We start from the raw sequence: 19,802 nt of genomic DNA, 5'->3' as shown, positions 1-19,802 counted from the left end.
ATAGTGTCATTAATTTCAGGGGTTATTCTTTGAGATATTTCCAACAAAATGTTTAATACAATTTTGCTCGTTTCTGTTTCCTTTTTCAGATAAAATATTGTTTTATATGAAACATATCATAGTGTATTTTGGGAAAGCCATTGATTTAATTCCCAAAATGCTCAGTCATTTTAAGAGAACAGTATATTATGATAATAAATTATTGAAAGAATTTTAGTTTTGTCTTTGAATGTGCAGAAATTTGATCTGAACAAATGTAACTTTTCGTTCTGCAAATCAATTTTACAATGTTACATTTGTTCAGATCAGATTTCTGCACATTTAAAGGACAAAACTAAAATTCTTTCAATAACTTATTATCATAATACACTGCTGTCTTAAAATGACTGTGCATATTGGGGATTAAAACAATGGCTTTCCCAAAACACACTATGAAATGTTTCATATAAAGTAATTTCTATCTCGAAAAGGAAGCAAAAACAAGTAAAATTGTAGTACATTTTATTGTTTGAAATATCTCAAAGAATAATTTCCTGAAATTAATGACATTACTTACGGTTCAACCTGTATGTGTGTATATATATATATATATATCTGTGTGTGTGTGTGTGTGTGTTAGGTCTTGCAGTTTGATATGACACAGTAATTGTGTGTTAACTGCAAAAACACTGCTAATTACATCCAATTTTATTACAAAAAGAGGGTAGGTCCATTATTTGTTTATATTTTACCCTCCATAAATTGCTGATTATAATAAATGATTGAGAGATAAAATGAAACTCCTACGTTAAGTTTACCAGATTTTTTCCAGTTTCCGGGGACAGACATCAATATATGAAAAAAAACTACTTTTAACACATCTGTTGGTTTGCCATTCACTCGTATTGTTTTTGTACACTTAAAGGGTGGCATAGACATTTCGCTAGCCCGCGCTATGAGCGTGCTAAACTAGCCCCGGCTATCGACTGATTACTTGTACAGGATTCATATCATATCATATCGCTAACACTGGTTTATGAATACAAAAAATGTTAGTTCGCTGATCATCCACTGGAAGCCCACGCTAAGAATGTCTATGAATATGGCCCTAAAGAATTAAAATATTCATTCTACTTAACTCCAACTTAAATTACTGATATTTTCAGAATAATTAATTATTTTAAGCAGATCTTCTCTGGATTCATAATTTTGCAGAAAATTCCTAGCAGGTCAGGTTGAAATTGGTTAAAACAGCAAGCATGGCTCGAACAGTATCTAAACTCATTTTGGGGTGTCCACATCATGTTCGTTGAAGAAAAAACATTCCAATGAAGCATTATTTCCAGGAGACATAGAGATAGTTCTATCAACTTTTTAGTGTTATGCACAGGGAATCATTTTCTCACGGGAAAATTAAAAAATATTACTCCATTTTGGGCAAAGATCAGCATTTTTCATTCCACTTTGCTATTTTTTCTGAAATCACATATTTCTTCAAGCAAGAAGTTTCATCAAATAAATTATTTCATCTAGCTAAGTCTATATCCATCATCTGTATTTTAAGAAATTTTTCTATTTCTGGAGGATCTCATCAATATATATTCTACAGATATTTTATCTTGTGAATAAATATTCCAGTCACTGAGATATTCAGCAGAATTTTCATAAAATTATAATAATTAACACTGGAAATCAGGAGACATCTGAGGATAAATTAATTCGGGGACAAAAAAATATTTGGGGACTGTCCCCAGGAAACGGAGACATCTGTAACCTTATCCTAGATACCTAGAACATACTCTGAAAAAGAGAAAAGAAGCTCAGTTAAAATTTGAATTTTTTAGAATGTTTTTTTGTAGTTTTCCACAACTTTATAAAAGTGGAGCTACTTCGTTTTTGCAGGGAGCCCTTCAACTAATCCGAAAAATAGAGCCTTCAGCCTTAAAAGTGATCTCTACAACATTAAGGCAAATATTCTAAGGATATTCCTGTTTCTCTTCCCATAATTCGAAAAATGTTGCACTATTACCGTCTGATTACCACACAACAGAATTTCATATGTAGAACTAAACTGAGGTATTGAATTCCAGAAGAAAGAAAAACAATAATTTTGGCTTGAATGGAAACATGAACGAGATATATCCACATTGTATTCAATTTAAATGTAAATAAGTAATTAACAATGAATGGAACACACAAAAGAGGAACGAAAAATAAAAAAAGGTAAATGACACATACTTCCTCATATACACTTTACACAGTCACTAATAAAATTGTTATTTTATGTAACTTTGTCTCAAATTAATTGTATGCAACTGCTGATCTTTCTCTTTACAAATTCGTGGGCTTCCTAAAATTTTAACACTTACACGAAGATTATCATTTCAGTTCAAAGAAATAAAAACAGAACTCCAAGCTTTCTACTTGCATGATGATATTTCCCTTCAGTATGAGAAATAGTAAACTGGACCTGACACAGTTTGGACTTTAAGTGGGAGTCTGCTGTAATGTAAATGAGCATCATATCTACACTATTTCAATAATTCAAGTTCTTTACTTAATTCAGAGAAATCATTTATTCAATGTGTCTGTAAATATATGAATACCTCCGTGTTCTTTATACTTCTTTGTATCATGAATGTGGAATATATTTTTGCATAGAAGCTTGGTAATGTTGTTCTCATTATGTACATGAAAATGATGGCAATTGTACATATTAAAATATGATAAAGACTAAATAAACCTGGCAATGATCTATAAAATGTGTACATGGTTCAGTCTAGACATAACATGAAGTATCACATCACTTTAGTACAACATAAACACATTATCAATAAAAAACTGGCATTCTTGATCCCTCTTTGACGAGTAATAGTACAAATTATTAAAAATAAATCATCTGCCCCTATATCAGGGGTTACCAAAAGATCCAGAAAGTCAACGTTCTAAATACATAGTGAGAGATTAGTGAGTATACAATAGTAAAGTCTCTGCACATGGAAAGTGAACTTAAGACGAAAAAGAGTAGACATAGCTCTATAGATAGTTATAAATTACTCTGAAGATTTTTTCTTTTACTAGATACAAACTCTACTGTTTCATTTAGGCCTATCTGCTTATTTTACGCAAAATACAAAATCACGGAGAAATCAGTCTGATTTGAATTGGAGTGAATCACCAAAGAGTGTTTATTTGAAATGTAAACCTACCAATTTTGCTAAAATTATAATATTTTATTTTTGAATAAATTGACTTATAGTCAAAATCCATTTAATAATTTAGGGCACATCTTAATTAACAGAGAAGTGCTTAAATTCACGTTTTCAGTAATCAGGGATGCTGAAAACAGTGTATTTCAATTAAAATTTCAAAATGGACACTTTGCTAAGCAAAAGTACTATTAGACTTTGCTTCAGTGATTTTCACAAGGGTAACAAATACATTCAAAATATGAACAGGTCAAATAGTGTGGTCCTCAGACTACCTGGCTTGGTGGTCTTTGAATATTTTGCAATTAAAAATAGAAATAATTCTATATACAGTACGCCTAATTCATTTTTGTTAGTTTTTTACTAATACTAAATTGTCTGATCAATTTTAGAGTAAATCATTAGTGTGTTTTTAATTTAAAATAAGCATCCTTTAATGTTTTACTGTAAAGTATTATATTTCATATGCATTATTCCCAGATAAATTGGATATTGAATAAGAATCAATATGATGTACTTTACATGATGTCATAGAATTATTGTGTGTTAACTTCAGCATAAAGAACGTTCTGCAATGATAGTGTACATGTAATGAAAGTAGTAGTGGCACCGTATACGAAAATGTAAGGTCCACTATTACATTAAAGAAACTGCTGACATGAAATATATCAATATTTAGTGCATAAATGTGTATGGTACACATTTTGAAAACGTACATACGGAAAAAGAAAGTGTGTGACAGAACAAGGGAAAACTTTAGACATAAATTTCCTGGTCGCCCAGTGCCATGTGGAAAAACAATACTAAATTTAGTGAATAGGTTTAATGAAAAAGGTTCTGCAAATGATGTGATGTGAATCACACAAGATGAGAAAGACTTCCAGCAGTTAGAGTGAAAAATATATATATATATATATATATATATATATATATATATATATATATATATATATATATATAACAAAATACTTAAGTTTTAATCCAGTGAGGTGAAGTGTCATGAGTTCACAGATGCATCCAGTGGCAGTAGCTGCTGGTCAGCTGACAGAAAGCACCAGAAACATTCACTGGGACTCACTGTATTTACTCAAATATTGTATGAAGACGAATTTTCATCTGCTGGTTGCACACAAATCTCTCTCTATAATAAATATTTTAAAATGTGATATACCGTACCTGACTTCATTTACTGTACAGTTTAAGTAGATGTATTTGATTTTGTTTAAAAAAAATTATTCATATATTGTAATAATTTATAATGGTTTTTTAATATAAATTTCTATTATAAGTGTCATAATTGAAAGTATAAGTTGCTTATAATGAGATTCTAATCATATTCCTGAAGTACTGTTATTCAGAATGTTGTTAAAGTAATTGCTTCTAACTAGTGATCACTAATTCATTAAAGAGGAGGAATTACTTGCACTGCCTTCAGTGCCTGAGAGAGTGAAAATTTAAACTAGAATTGCAACACAAAGTAGAAATAATTCTTCATTAATAATTAATATCTCTTAGCAACTAACTTCTCATTTTCATTATACAAAGTAGTATACCAAAAGTAGAAACAATAATTAGAAGAGAAGGCTGTATAAGGCAACACACAGAAAAAGCACAATCAATGAATTTTATTTTAGATATGAAATGATTTAAATTTTAGAAGAACTTGCAATTCAACTAATGCTGCTTTTACATGTAACTAAAGAGATGAATGAAAATCACGTAAATACGAGCACAATATGTTCTTTAAAATATGCTGACTGCATGGCAAATATCTCGTGGTAAACCTTTTAAAATATAATTAAAATTCACCGAGACTGTAACAGGTCACAAAACCCAATACTTTAATTTGATATCACAAAGACACTGCACTGGTTACTTAACATTGTGCTAACTCCAAATTGTAACATGCAAATATTGAATGCAAATGAATTGCAATTCTATATATCAGTTAATTAAAACTGCATGTTGACCATTATGTTAATGATCACAGATGGAGGTTGGCACAAAGACACCTGCACTGGCCACTCAACATTGTGCTAACTCCAAATTTTAACATAGACGAAAAATGTCCATTAAATTTTGCCTGGAGCAAATGGCATTTTATGTGACATAAATCTATGAAATAGATCTTATGGGTTTAATCACGCTAAAGACTTAAAGAATGATAGGGACCGATGGCAGGCTTATGTGAGGGCAGCAATGAACCTCTGGGTTCTCTAAAAGCCGTAAGTAAGTAAAGATTTAAAGAATCCATTCATTGCCTCTAAATGGATTTGAATCCATAAACCGAAGACCAAATATCTAGCATGGTAACTTTTAGGATATGTTAAGTGCTAAATAACAAAATTATTTTTTTTTACCAAAAACGCAAGTTCCATTTAAAATCATTACAATGAACAAAATTCAAGATATCATGTGAACCAGAATGCTCTTACAGGGACAAAATGTAGGTACAGGTTAATACAACAAATTTTATGTGATTTACTATTACAAAAATCTGTCTTTGCTTCTGTCACACAATTTATATAAATTATATTCAACAACATTGCGGTGGGATATAAAATCCTTTTTTTAAGAACAGGGACAGATACTGAACACGAGGTCTACATTTTATCAAAATCAAAACAAACAAATTGTTTTCATAATAAAAATTACAAACAACAGAAGCTGTAGTTTTTTTAACATAAATAAAATGACTTACTATCCAGAATTATACAATGCATAATAATGAACAAAGCTAATAAAAAGTACAGCAGAGATAGTCTTACTTGGCTGACAGTGCTGGTTGTTTCACAGATGCAAAGTCTGAGCTTGCTGTATATGCTTTCAGTTCTGTAGCAAAATGTGAACCTACCACATACTCTCCTACTGGTAATATGTTTGTTACGAACTTCTTCCTGTGCACAATCATTTAGTCACTGTTCAAAAAAACCATTACTGATGTTTTTTTAATACCACTGGGGTGTCTTCAATCATTTCAAAACTGTTATTATTACTAAATAACTTTAATTAAATAAATTTATATGCAATGACATCCAATCTTTTGGCAAGGGTTTTAATCTAATGGCAAGACAGAACGGTGATTGTCATGCCAGAGTAAGGGAGCAACACATCACATTGTGTTCAATCCACTTACTTCTTGGCACATGGTATCCACAAAGACATATGTATTAAGGCCGTGAAACATACAAAAGATGCAACTGATGTTGATAGTGGATTTTCACATCATTTCTACTTCATACCAGATGACACTTTTGGAGTTCATTAATTCATTTCTCAGGCTTAGAAAATTAAAACATATAGATAAAAAAAATCATCTACCATGGGCTTGATACATTCCACAAAGTGGTGGCCTGAAATAGAGCAATTATACACAGACCAGTCCTACCAAACCCCAAGATAAGTGTCAATATTACAGCAATGCGAGTAAGTTAAATTTGTAGTTCGAATATAAAATAGTTTATATTAATAGCAGTTGGTGGTCAAGTTTGATGACTAATGTATTTCCTGACTTAGATGAAAAACTCTGGTAATTTTTCTTTCTGAAACTATTCTGCTTCAACATTAATAAAAGACTGCATAAAAGAGAGCACATGATATACTGTACCCAGAGCATGCAACCCATGCAGAATAGAAAAGAATCTACACTACTGTTAGTGAAAACTGCAACACCAGGAGGAATCATGAGAACTGAATCAAATTTATTTTACATATTACTAATATTGATGTACACAAATTTTTAACATTTCAGACCAATACATATGAGTACATCAGTATCTTGTGAAACCTCCACGAGCTGCAATCAGAGCTGCTATATGTCGTGGCATTAAATCAAAGAGGACTTGGATCTCTTCCTGGGGTATGGTCTGCCAACGCTGCTTGTATATGTGCCCACAGTTCTTTGCAGCTGGGTGCTGGAGGTTGCTGATGGACTACTTGTCGATCAACCATATCCCAACATGTCTGGCAAATGGGCAGACCACTGAAGAAGCTGAATGTGCTGTGCGTTCAAGAGAGCTTGAACATTCCTGGCAACATGTTGTTGGGCATTATCTTGCTGGGATATAATGTCAATAGTGCGCTGAATGAAGGGTATGACTTCTGCCTCTACAACATCCTCGATGTACCGGTTGCTGTTGAATACATCCCAGCCAAGATCCCAGCCAATGGCACTCCACACCATCACGCTTGGCGTTCGACTAGTATGACGCTGGACAATGCACTCTGGATGATACCGATGACCACGATATTGTCTAATGCGTATGCAATCATCAATGTATTCCAAGTTGAAATGGGATTCGTCCGAAAACACTGTGTGTTGCCAATCTGCACGCCACTCTGTGAGTTACGAACCCACTGTAGCCTGAGACATCGATGATCTAGGGTCAAGGGAATCCGCCACAAAGAAGTGCATGCAACTAGCTCTCTGCGAACCAGACGTTGAATAGTGGAAGCAGACAATGCCACACCTGTTACAGTGCTCCACCGTTGTGCTAACACTTGTGATGAAGCTGAACGATCTGTCATGTGGACAAGATGTCTGTCATCCCGTGGTGTCATCACAGATCATGACTTACTGCCGGATTTTCGATATGTCCGATTCTCTTCAGTCCACTGTTTCCACACTCGCATTACTGTAGTGGCATGATGTCCCACACAAGCAGCAATATCGCAATACGAAAGCCCACCTTCATGCAGGCCAACCATTCGCCACCATTCAAATTCTGTTGTTTGTTTATACTGTGCTCTTTTAGCATGACGAGGCATAGTGACTCTTAGAGAAAGGTTTACTGCCTGTTGACTCTAATACACTCTCGTCTGGCTCCACAACAGCCCTCTATTTATGCGCCTATCACAACAGTTCAGAGGGCACTGCTTGGTTCAGGGATGCAAAATCATTTTGAAATTCTAATCACTTGTTTGTCATACCCTACATTCTATTTAGTATAATTTTCACATGCCTATCTATGTTCCTTCATGGTGTTACACTTTTTACAGACAGTAGTGTATGTATTGTAGGATAGATCCACTGCTATATCACTTTATTGTACACAAGAAAGCTAAGAAGAGCTACAGAATCGTCACTTATATACATTTCATTGTCAGAAGACTGACAAGAGCAACAAGTAAACATATAAAAATAGTTTTAGGTTTCTGGTCAGCTCACTTACCAAGATTAAAACAACTCTGGAATTGACAGCTGAGTGAACAAGAAAGGGGAAAGTGCCATACCACCACTAATCAGCCACACAGTTGTGATGAAAATAATTCTCTTCGAAAGTTGATGCTTTCCTCCACATACATCTGTCAAGGCATCATCTCAAACTACTCTGCTACACTTTTCCTTATCCTGTAATGTCTATGAAACTTCAATCCCAAAGAAATTCTAATCCAACATTAACTTGAAGCAAAGTACCTGATTACAATCCAGTTACTATAACACATAGACAATATTCACTTGAACTGGTGTGTTAGTTCAAGTCAACATGGCACATGGCACTTCATCAGTCATGGCACAAAAGCCGAGCTCAGTGCCAAGGCACCTGGTTAGGATTGCTTATGGTACCCAGTTTATAATACCTGGTTGTGGAGCTCTGGTTGTTACCCGTCAGCCCAGAGGATGGCGATGGTGCTGCAGGTGTTGATGAGTCACTCTGTGCCTGGGTGCCATCTCCTTTCAGTACTGTGACACACTTCCAATTGTTCATGTAGTTGGCTGTAAACATCAGTTCTGTAAGTACAAGTGAATGATTCTTTGTTCCATACAAATTATTCTACAGCTAAAAAAAGCAATATGATGTCTGGCTCCTATGGTTTTTTATGTGGGTACAACACAATTCTTGAATCCATGCCGAATCTGAATTCTAATACCACTCCTTCAAAATCTGTGGAAATAAATTATGAATTGTCAATGTAACTCTTCCCGCCAACTTATTCAAACTGACTCTCTAGTAAAATAGCAATTAATCTCGATTTGATTATCATAATTTCTACAAAAATATCTCAAAATTATATTGCAGCATCACAATACTTACAAATAATGAAAAAAATCATAAGTGACGCAAATTATGGCAACTACTCGCGTTTCTTTATTCAGTATAGAGTTCTCTATTTAATTAACGAGGTTATCTAAAGTTGAATAGCTGATGTTACAACAATAATCGACAGAATTGGTGGAATGAAGATGCTATAAGATAGGAATCCTCAACCTTTTAGTGAAACGCTGTCAGCTACTACACTGGGCGAACCAACAAAGGCTAAATGACTAATTAAAATATAATTCTTTAACATACATATAGGTAATACCATAGTGCACGCATGTGCATACTAACACACTTACATATTGCTTTGCTATAAGTTAGATGAAGTGTCCGTACTGTAATAACACATCATACTTGTTGATCCAAAACAACAAGTGACATCCTACCTTTCCACAATCGGACACAGCCATCATCCCCTGAAGAGGCAAGGATTGTGCCAGTGATGTTCCAGCACACTCGCCACACTGTTGAGTTGTGCTCCTCAAACTGCGCAGTTAACTGCACATCAAACCGTGTAAGTCCACTCTGATCCCTGCAATGTAATTACTAGGAATAAGTACTATATTAGGAAAATCTTCATCACATTTTAATGTGGCATTTTTAAGGCAAAAACTGTATAGTTCAACAGCATGCGGACTGCCAAGCAATATTTGTTTTTTTACTCCCCCTTTGTTACCTGAATGGTTTAGGGCAGTGATTCATTATGTGTAATTGCAACAACATGAGAAAACTTCGCCTTGAGAGAAGTGGGGACAGACATGATAGTTTTCCTTTTCCGGCCATAACCCTTTAACACATAACAAGCAGGCAGTCTTTAATGACAGACTACATGCTTAATTCACATGTTCTTTTCGAAACATCAACAGTCACAAAAATGACAATGTCTAACATTGTCAAATGTGGTTTGAAAAGATACTTCAACCCAACTGAAAAGTTTAAATTAGAATATTAAGGAAAAATAATTTTATCACATGGATAATCCATTCACTACAGACACAAGATGTATGAATTGCAAATGGAAGATCCAAACCTACAGAGTAACATATGCTTTAAAAGTAAACATTAACACATAATGAGTTTAGATATAAAATAAAATCCGAGTGTGTCACAGTACAGTGAAGTACCATGTTAACATTCACGTTTTTAGGAATGATTTCAAAACTCCTGGCAAAACTACCATAAAAACTACTACTAGGGAACCTTGATTTAGGAAATAAAATTGAATGAATTCGCGAATATTTAAACTGTTTCAGCAAAATTCCGAACCTATTCCAAATGTTTTAGTAGATTATTTGACGATGCTTTATCAACATCTTAGGTTATTTAGCGTCTGAATGAGATGAAGGTGATAATGCCAGTGAAATGAGTCCGGGGTCCAGCACCGAAAGTTACCCAGCATTTGCTCATATTGGGTTGAGGGAAAACCGCGGAAAAAACCTCAACCAGGTAACTTGCCCTGACTGGGAATCGAACCAAGCCATTGGTTTCGCAGCCATACGCACTAACTGTTACTCCACAGGCGTGGACTCCAAATGTTTGTGATTAATTTCTATGTAAGATATAGATACAACAGTGTGGCACAAGCAGCAGTACATTGTTATTAATGGTACTGTATGTATCAATATCTCGACTGAAAGTAAAATTGTACAAATGTCAATATGTGTTTGCATATGAAAACTGCAAATTTAATTACAATACTTAAATTATGTTATTGTGATAATTAAATTTATTCTTAATGCTTGTTTTCTAAAAAATAAATTTAATAGGTATTCAGAATATGTAAATAAAATGTTCAAAATGGTCTAAGGGTATTTTAATTTATATTCTTAGCCTCTCCTTGCATATATTAAATGAAATCCCATTAAAAAAAATCTCGCATTTAAAGGAAAACTACCTAGTTCCTTAGAGATTCGTCAAAAGAGATTTTACTGTACGTATGTCTATCTCGGGTCATTTTCTGCCAGTACAGTACAGCAATTTTTTTTTCAACTATTCGAATCTAAAAGTTGTAAAATCAAGAACATCGCAACATACAACTTATTGGTTTTTGCTATAACATTCTCTGTATCATCGTCATTATGAATTAAGACTTTTGTACACCTGTTTCAGCCCCATATAGTAGCCACTTGAGAGTATACAGAGGAAAGCTGCACCAAAGTTTACGAATGTGTTGGATGGGGCCACACCAAAAATAAGAACAGGATTATAGCATTGTTTACATTAAAATCAATCTTAGAACAGTCAAAGATTAGTATGAATACTTACTGCATAGGCTTCAGAGTCACAATGCGCACATTGTTGGTTGCTATGGCTAGCAGGTGGTAGCTACGGCCAAGATTTGGAGCAAATGCAATGTCATGCACTGCCTCTGTCACAGTGGACAGGGTTTCAGTCTTGGTCCAGCGCCGTGTATTTTCACTGTATTCATAGATGAAAACCTTCCCTCCATTTCCAGGGTTTGGGTCGTCACTCCCAACAGCTAGCATTGGAGGGTGTAATCTGAACAATCATCCAAAGTTCGTTCTAATGAACTCAACTCAAAAGCATCATTATAAATACACAAATACAAGCATTGTAAAATTGGAATAATACAGGCTTCAGAAAAAAAAAATTTTGGGGCATAAAAGATGTTGATACAAATTATTTCGTAACATTATCATAACAGTAGGTGTTCAGTTTTAATAAGCATAATTAGGTTATTATAAAAATTCATAATCAGATAGCAAAAGTAATTATTAGGGCTAGATATTTTATGATGTAGCATATATTTTTTGGGAAGACTGATAATATGTTCCATAAATATATCTAAACACTTGTTATGAAAAAACTAATTGATATAAAGTACTTTGTTAAGTTATATTTATGCATATTTGACCATTTCTATGTGATTGAGCATATTTTAGTAATTTAATGGTCATTTCGGCATATTTTCACGCTTTCAAGAAGTAAAGAACTTTTCTCATATACAATTTCTTTCTTCCATGTTCATTTGAGATGTTAAATTTCTCAGAATTACGTATCACATTTTGTTTCCTGAAAAATGGTAAAATGTACCTTCTTCCCCTATTTCGTTTAAATTCACAATATGGACTTTACCCTTACATACCAGTGAACAAATATTTGTGTAGGACTATTGTTTCGCGCCAAACAGGTAACTACTGCAGCCTGTCTTTATAATCTGGGTACCGGACTGCAGACAAGGCTCTCACTGAATTATTGAATCTTGTTGAAGTCGAAAGTTTGTGTAATATACTGTAGTTCAGGAAAAATGCCAAAAGTGAAGCAAAGTATTCAAGTAGAATTAAAACAGTTAGTGCCTCGATATGGTGAGAAAGTGTTTTTAAGTAATGGGAATATACTGTATTGTAAACTATATGACATAAGAGTAACTGCAGAGAAAACATTTAACGTTGAGCAGCATGTGAGAACAGAAAAACATAAACGTGGTATACAACGAATTTAAAACAGAAAAACACTACAGTAAATGCTCCCAGAGGAATCCCATCAACCTTATTAATCAGCCTTCCTTTGTGCTGATATTCCCCTAAGTAAACTGGATCATCCAAAACTTCGTGAATATTTAGAAAAATATCAGGCAAATCTCTTCTTGTTTCTTCCATGATAAGAAAGGACTACATCAGCTGAAGCTACAAAAAAGCTATGCAACAGATCAGACAACGGGCTGCAAATAAAAAAAATATGGGTTTCAATTGATGAAACCACAGATTCTGTGGGAAGATACATTGCAAATGTTATTGTGGGAACTTGGAAGATGATCCAGGTGAAAATTTCTACTAAACTGTGAACATTTAGAAAAAGCCCATTTTTCCACCATTAGTAATGTGTTCAACAGATCCATGCATGTCATATGGCCCAAAAGCGTTCAGCATGACAATGTACTGTTCTTTGTAACGGATGCTGCGCCTTATATGGTGAAAGCTGCAGATTCACTCAAAGCATTATATAGTAAAATGCTGCATGTGACATTTTGGCTCATCTGGCTAATTGTGAAACTCTTAGGACATTTGTGGACCTTCCATCAAAATATTGGGAAGCAAGAAGGATGATGACTTCATTGTCACGCACGCACGCACGCACGCGCACGCGCACACACACACACACACACACACACACACACACACACACACACACACACACATCACTGAAGACTCAACCTGTTCCTGTAGAGGAGGGGAGCGAACAGTTAACCACATCCTATATGACTGTAACAAACTCGACGAGAACACAAAGAAACTAAAAAGAAATATAATTCAAAAGGGAGGAACATGGCCTGCAAATAAAACGCAATTAATAGGAAAGTTCATGAATGAATATCGAAAATTTATTATTGCTATTGAGTTGGAGAATTTATAAGGGTATAAGTGTTACAAAGTTAAGTGTCAAGATATCGGTATGTTAAAAACTATCACATTTTAAACAATCTGTACGAACATTTTGAAGAGAGATGCTTCATTGCAGTGGTCATGAGGCTTCTATCTTATGTGTTGCGCATCGGTGTATTCTATTGGTGGAGATGAATGAGGGTAGAAGTGAGTGAAAGAGGAGGTGATGACATATGAATTGAAGCTTAATGGTGAATTAAGTATGCATTGTCTATCTGTAGCAGTATCTTTGTATTTTTTTTTTAAGTATGGGCTATTATTGTTGACTATAGTGATACATTTTCAAATGATAAGATAACGGATGTGTTCATATATATATATATTTTTTTTTTTTTGACTAAAACAATAAGTTATTATTTATGAATATGAACTATAAAACTGGCCAAACTTCCCGAAAATTAACCATTATTACTGCATAGTATATAAATAAGAAAAATATTTATAAAAACCTAATAAGAAAACCAAGGCAGGTAGTATTACGCTGTGTAATGGGACATGTTGTATGATGAAATAAAACAAAAACAAAAAAAAAAATCTCTCTCTCCCCCTCTCCCCCCCCTCTCTCTCTCTTTTTTGGATCATGTCTTACACAGAGTTGCAGAAGAGATTCGTAGTCAATTCAGTGAGGTTGATAAATTAATAATGGGGTGTGTCAAAAAGGTCTTCTTGAAAGCCTCTTCACGTGTTGCATCATTTAAGTTGGTAGTTCCAGACATTTCCTTGCTGTCTTCTCCCATTTTGACAAGATGGGGGCCCTGGATTGATGCCTGCAACTATTACTGCCAGAACTTCAAGGCTGTGAATAACATCACTGATTCGTTTGACAGCAGGGAAGCTGCTTCAATTAGACTAGCCCAGGAATTAATGTATAATTCCGACATTTCAAGCCAACTTTCATATATCAAATCAATTTCGAGTTTCTTCCTGCTGCTATAACTGCTTTGGAGCTATCAGAAGTGTCACTAGTGAAGCAGACAGAACTAGTGAAAAAAGCTGTGAATAACTTTGATGTTGGTTGCAGTAAAGTGGGCCATGAAGTGTCAAAGAAAATGGAAAAGGTGTTAGAAAAAAACAAAGGGTATCATGCATTGTGTTCCATTTCAATGGTTTTGTCGGGTGAAAATTTTTCTCTTAATGACTCAGAATTAGATTCAAATCATAATGCTCATTTTAAATATGCTCCTGTGTCAGCTGAAGTAGAAAGAAGTTTTTCGAAGTACAAAGCTTTGTTGGCAGGCAATAGGAAATCTCTTTTATTTGAAAATTTGCACAAGGTATTCATTGTACATTGCAACTCAGGACTCAAACTGAACTAAAGATGCGAAAAAATCATAGTAGATGCCAATTACTGATAATTTTAATAAAATAAAGAACATACTACAATATCAAATTCCATACTTTAGCTTGCTTCTCATGTGCATTTTATTCTTAAATAAATAGTGCATATTTCTGTAGTTTTTAGGTCATAAGTGCATATCTTATATTGCATATTTCGGAGATTTTTAAGTCATAAAAAATCCAGCCCTAGTAATTATATTTTATGTGCGTTCTCCCTGGTTGAACTGACATGTAAATGCTTAATATGAACATAATCCATGTATTAGATTAAGAAAAATTACTGTACACAAATTAATTTTTTGCACTATCACAAAACTTTCTCTTTACACTATACCTATCACAATGAGAAAGTAATATTTAAGAATACAAACATAGTAATGCAGCAAAGGTATAAATCTAATTTGGGAAATGTAACAGGAAGATGTTGAAAATGTGAACAGCAGAGATGTTATAATAAAAGTGTGGTATGAAGTAACAGTATTACCTCGAGAAGGAGGGATTCCAGCTGATGCAACTGCAGGGCAACTTGCATGACACCTCATGCTGCAGTGTCCACTGACTCAGATTCATCACATCAGGTGCTTCATAGATGCGCATCACCCCATCTGCAGAGCACGTTGCCAGCAGAAGACCCAGTGACTTGGGAGCAAACTTGATGTCAGTCACAGAAGTGCGGGAGTCTACTAAATTGGTGCGCCGCACCCAATGTCTCATCCCACGTTCCCCAGGCACGGAGCCCTCACCCACTGCAACACAAATTATACCATCATGCTGATCAGAAATTTCTGAATTCACGAGCTCCAGAATAAGTGACAAAAGTTATACGAGAGACAAGATTGCTTGACATGAAGCATAGTGGCAAGTTCAACAATATCACATAACTTTGATTCTATCACTGCCACCAATTTTCCGCTGAATGTTAAGAAATTTCTGATGCACAGCAGAACCAGACATGAATACATACAACTGCCGTAATTTTTACAAAAACGTACTGCAATTCTTAGCTTACTTCTTTACTGGTCATTTCTATATACATGTACAGTAAATAACTGATAAAAAAATTTACAACAAAAATAAAAAATACCATCTACAATAATGTTACCCTGTTTACGAAAATATTGAAGGTTAGTGAGAGTCATAAACACATATTTAAAGTACTGGTACTGTCGTTAACTTGAAGCAAGTTTTCACTTCTGTCACTTAAAATGGTCATTTGTTTCAAAACTGTGTGTACTTCATTAATATTTTTGGCAATAGCAGAAATATTGACCTTTCGGACCAATAAATATTTTGATTGATTTTAAAAACATCTATGGCTAGTAATATTACTTTCCATGTTTGTAATTTCGGATCGTTTAAGTTATATTGGCCTTTCAGATTTATCACTTAATGCTCTCCTCTTTACACTATTAGACAAAATTTGTTTCTAGTGATAAGCAACAATTGTATGAGTATTGATATATTTTCATGAAATGTTCCATGTGCAATTGACGTGGTTACAGAGAGAAGGTCCGAGAGCAACTGATTACTTTTTAATCCCTTCACATGCAATTGATGTACACCTACTATGAGAATTAAATGCTGTTCTGCAGAAATTAGTTCTGTCAAAAAAAAAAAAAAATCCTACACTCATCCATGCATAATTAAAAAATCTATTTGGATAGTTATTACTGATCTTATAAACTCGCAGAAATTCACCATTACAGTCTCTAAATTGTATTTGTGCACCAATGGTGTTCTTTTATTGTTCATCATACATCTGAAGTAGGAGCTATCACAAAGAAAATACTGAATTGCGAACAGAGCCATCAATCAGAGGAGGCAGCATATTAACAGGGAGACGAATGGGTGTTGTTCACGCAGACGTCGTCATAAGTGAATTTAGGTCGATTATCCTACTAAGCCTAACAGTTACACTGTCGACAATACAGTGAAAGTAGTGAATGGACAATGGCAATTCCCTTTCTCTCGTTTACGGTTGTGCCCATTTACACTATTTACACTAGGCTAGTGTAAATTTTACAAGTGAGTAAAAAACATGTGATTCACGAAATAATACAATGCTGTATCAAACTGCCATAGTTATTTAGCATCTCAGTAAGATGAAGGTAATAATGCTAATGAAAAGAGTCCATGATCCAGTGTTGAAAGTTATACAGCATTTCCTCTTAATGGGTTAAGGGAAAACCCTGGGAAAAAACCTCGATCATTGTCCCTACCAGGATTTGAATCCGAGCCTGCTCGTTTTACAATCAGGCATGCTAACTGTTACTCCACAGCAGCGGACACAACATAATATGGAAGGAGTTCTCTACAACAAACTGTGTTCTAATAAGTACTTACCAATTTCTTCCCAAACAGCAGCTGTACGATCGAAGGAACATGTAGCAAGTACTTGTCCAAACTCAGGGTGTGCCCACGTCACTTTCCAAACTGAGCCACTGTGTGCTTTCCAGTTCGCTGTGAGGTGCCAATTTTCGTGCTCATCCTGATCCCAGACCTGAAGCATTAGAGTTAGGGGTTTGTTATTATTAGTTGTATTTACTTTAGCAGTACCAACTGAGGCCAGATGTGGGGACACAGAAGCTACATCTATGACAGTCATGTCATAGTCCTCGAACTCCTGTCACTTATCAATCTCAACTAACCCACTCTAACCTTGCTCCATTCTTTAGACTCATGTCACTTTGCTGTCACGTCATTTAACCCAACCTAACCTATAATTCACAACATTTAAGGAAATACACATCAGTAGAGGAGAAAACACAGTGCAACAAGATTCTCACGGTCAGATGCTACCTTAATATGTGCAAATATAGTAAACCCACAGTGTCATTAAAGTAACTAACTACGAAATCAGTTAATAATAAGAACACGGTGTTAAATTTGACTGTATTTATATGTAGGTAAAAGGGGCCGATCACCTAACATTTTCTTCTAAATGTAAAAATCGTTTTCCTATAATTTATTACAATGCATCTCTTTCCGAAATATGCAATATATATAGCAAATGTATAATACATTACAATAGTATTCTGAAAAGGTTCCACAATAAACTCTAGAATACAGGTAGGGCTTCTGTTCTAGCATTAGTAGCTAACCATGCCTTATCAAGCCTCAAACTAAAGGAGAGGAGTAAACAGTGAAGATCAGTAAAGACGACTATGCAATTATTCCGAATAATTATCCCTGGAAAAGACATTCGCTAGCTTAGTAGATGTCGTTGCAAAATATAATTTTAAAATGAGTAAAGTATTTGGTCAGCGAATAAAGATGAAGTCACTCAACGCTCGTTTCTCCAAAGCGAGTTTTCGTAAGGTGGAATCAGTGACAATTAGGTTAGTTTAGGCTTTTGGTATGCGTTGGAAGAAAGGACACATTTTTGGACAACAATTGTGATTATACGCAAGGCATACCAAAAGCCTACACTAATCTAACCTACCTAACCTGTCACTAATTCGACCTTACGAAAACTCGCATTTTCTCTATGATCAGTAAGGAAACTCACGGAAATGGGATATGGTGCCCCTCCCTGCTGCCCGCCCCTCTCTGCCGGCCACTACTTTCACAGCAACTTTCCACTCTTATTTCGGTGCGAAATTGGTGTCGGCATTCAATTGTTTGGATAAATCGCAATATAGCGAACACCAGTAGGGGATGTGCATTCTACACAACACTCGCCTATCACGTAGAGTGTCTGGTGAGCTAGTAGGGAAAAAATGGAAGGGGTCGTGGGCGGAGCTTCTACGTTCGCTATATTGCGATTTGCCCGGCGACTGTAAAAAATTACCAAAAGTTGCCCCTGATTTCTCGCAACATTATAGCATTGTGTTTATTTGGCTGTATCGTTCCATTTATTCTTTCCAAATTGGTCTATCTTTATCACAAGTGTTGCAAAATTACAGTTAATAGTACAGAGTGTTGTTTTTACAATATTTGCACATTCAAATCTATCCGCCGTTTGTAGTTAGCGAAACAACACAATAACAAGTTTTATTTAAATAACATTACGCTAAAGACACCCCCTGTTAAGTTAGAATTTATATTTTACCTTCACAAACTGATCACTGGAACATGTTGCCATCCGCTGGCCATAAAAATCATACGCCACATCGTGTATTAGATCCTTGTGTTCAGCATTAATGCTATGTGCTTCGAACATTGTGATCCACACAAAGCCCTTACGACTAGACAACTTCTTATAAAATTCACATCGATACTTTATCACTTTATTGACACTATAAATGCTATGTATGTAAACTTCTCAAATTAAATAAACATGTATTAAACGTAACATAATCATTTACACACGAACCAAACAAAAGCCACTCAATTAGCAAACGAGCCAAACGCTCTGTTTTTTCTTTTTGTATGAGAGGCCCGGAGCAGAGTTGCCAACTGAAGGTCCGGAAACTCGCCAAATAGTAATGAAATCACTAGATTTCTTATCACTAGATAAAGTATTATTTTTGTCGCTAGAGGGTGTTGAAAAAGTCGCTAAATCCCTATTTAAGCAGTAGAAAATATACAAGAAATTGTCGCCGAGAAATTACAAATCGTTGGATTTAGCGAAAAGTCACTTAATTGGCAACACTCGCCCGGAGACATATTTGCAACGGGTACCTTCCCCCCCCCCCCCCCAATATGTTTTCTAATGCCAGGCTTTTGACAATAGTCATTCGATCTCTTGCACTCCATTATTTTTCAAAGATATTATAATGGCCAGCCACTGAATCACAGATTTTGGGGTGTTCCGAATCCATTTCTTGGTTTGAGTTGCACAATGGGAAATATATATATATTTTTTTTCCGATAAAAATTTTTACCTCAGA

At 35.0% G+C, this 19,802-nt stretch overlaps 1 protein-coding gene across 2 annotated transcripts in view; it reads right to left on the bottom strand.

Annotated features, from left to right (window-relative positions):
• Nup44A (nuclear pore complex protein Nup44A) overlaps positions 1-19,353 on the bottom strand; it is a 40,577-nt gene extending 21,224 nt beyond the window's left edge. For both annotated transcript variants that reach the window (XM_069825767.1, XM_069825768.1), the window contains exons 1-6: positions 19,022-19,353; positions 17,314-17,470; positions 15,455-15,716; positions 11,495-11,728; positions 9,616-9,761; positions 8,769-8,904 (exon numbers count right to left, since the gene is read on the bottom strand). In XM_069825767.1, the coding sequence (XP_069681868.1) occupies positions 8,769-8,904; positions 9,616-9,761; positions 11,495-11,728; positions 15,455-15,716; positions 17,314-17,470; positions 19,022-19,132 (1,046 nt within the window). In that variant the 5' untranslated portion in view covers positions 19,133-19,353. The remainder of the gene's footprint in view (positions 1-8,768; positions 8,905-9,615; positions 9,762-11,494; positions 11,729-15,454; positions 15,717-17,313; positions 17,471-19,021) is intronic.
• Positions 19,354-19,802: the final 449 nt, after the last annotated feature.

The sequence above is a fragment of the Periplaneta americana genome, chromosome 5 (assembly GCF_040183065.1).
Source record: "Periplaneta americana isolate PAMFEO1 chromosome 5, P.americana_PAMFEO1_priV1, whole genome shotgun sequence".
Classification (NCBI taxonomy): domain Eukaryota; kingdom Metazoa; phylum Arthropoda; class Insecta; order Blattodea; family Blattidae; genus Periplaneta; species Periplaneta americana.
Note: the sequence above shows the minus strand (reverse complement) of the source record. Positions and strands in the feature narration are given on the sequence as shown.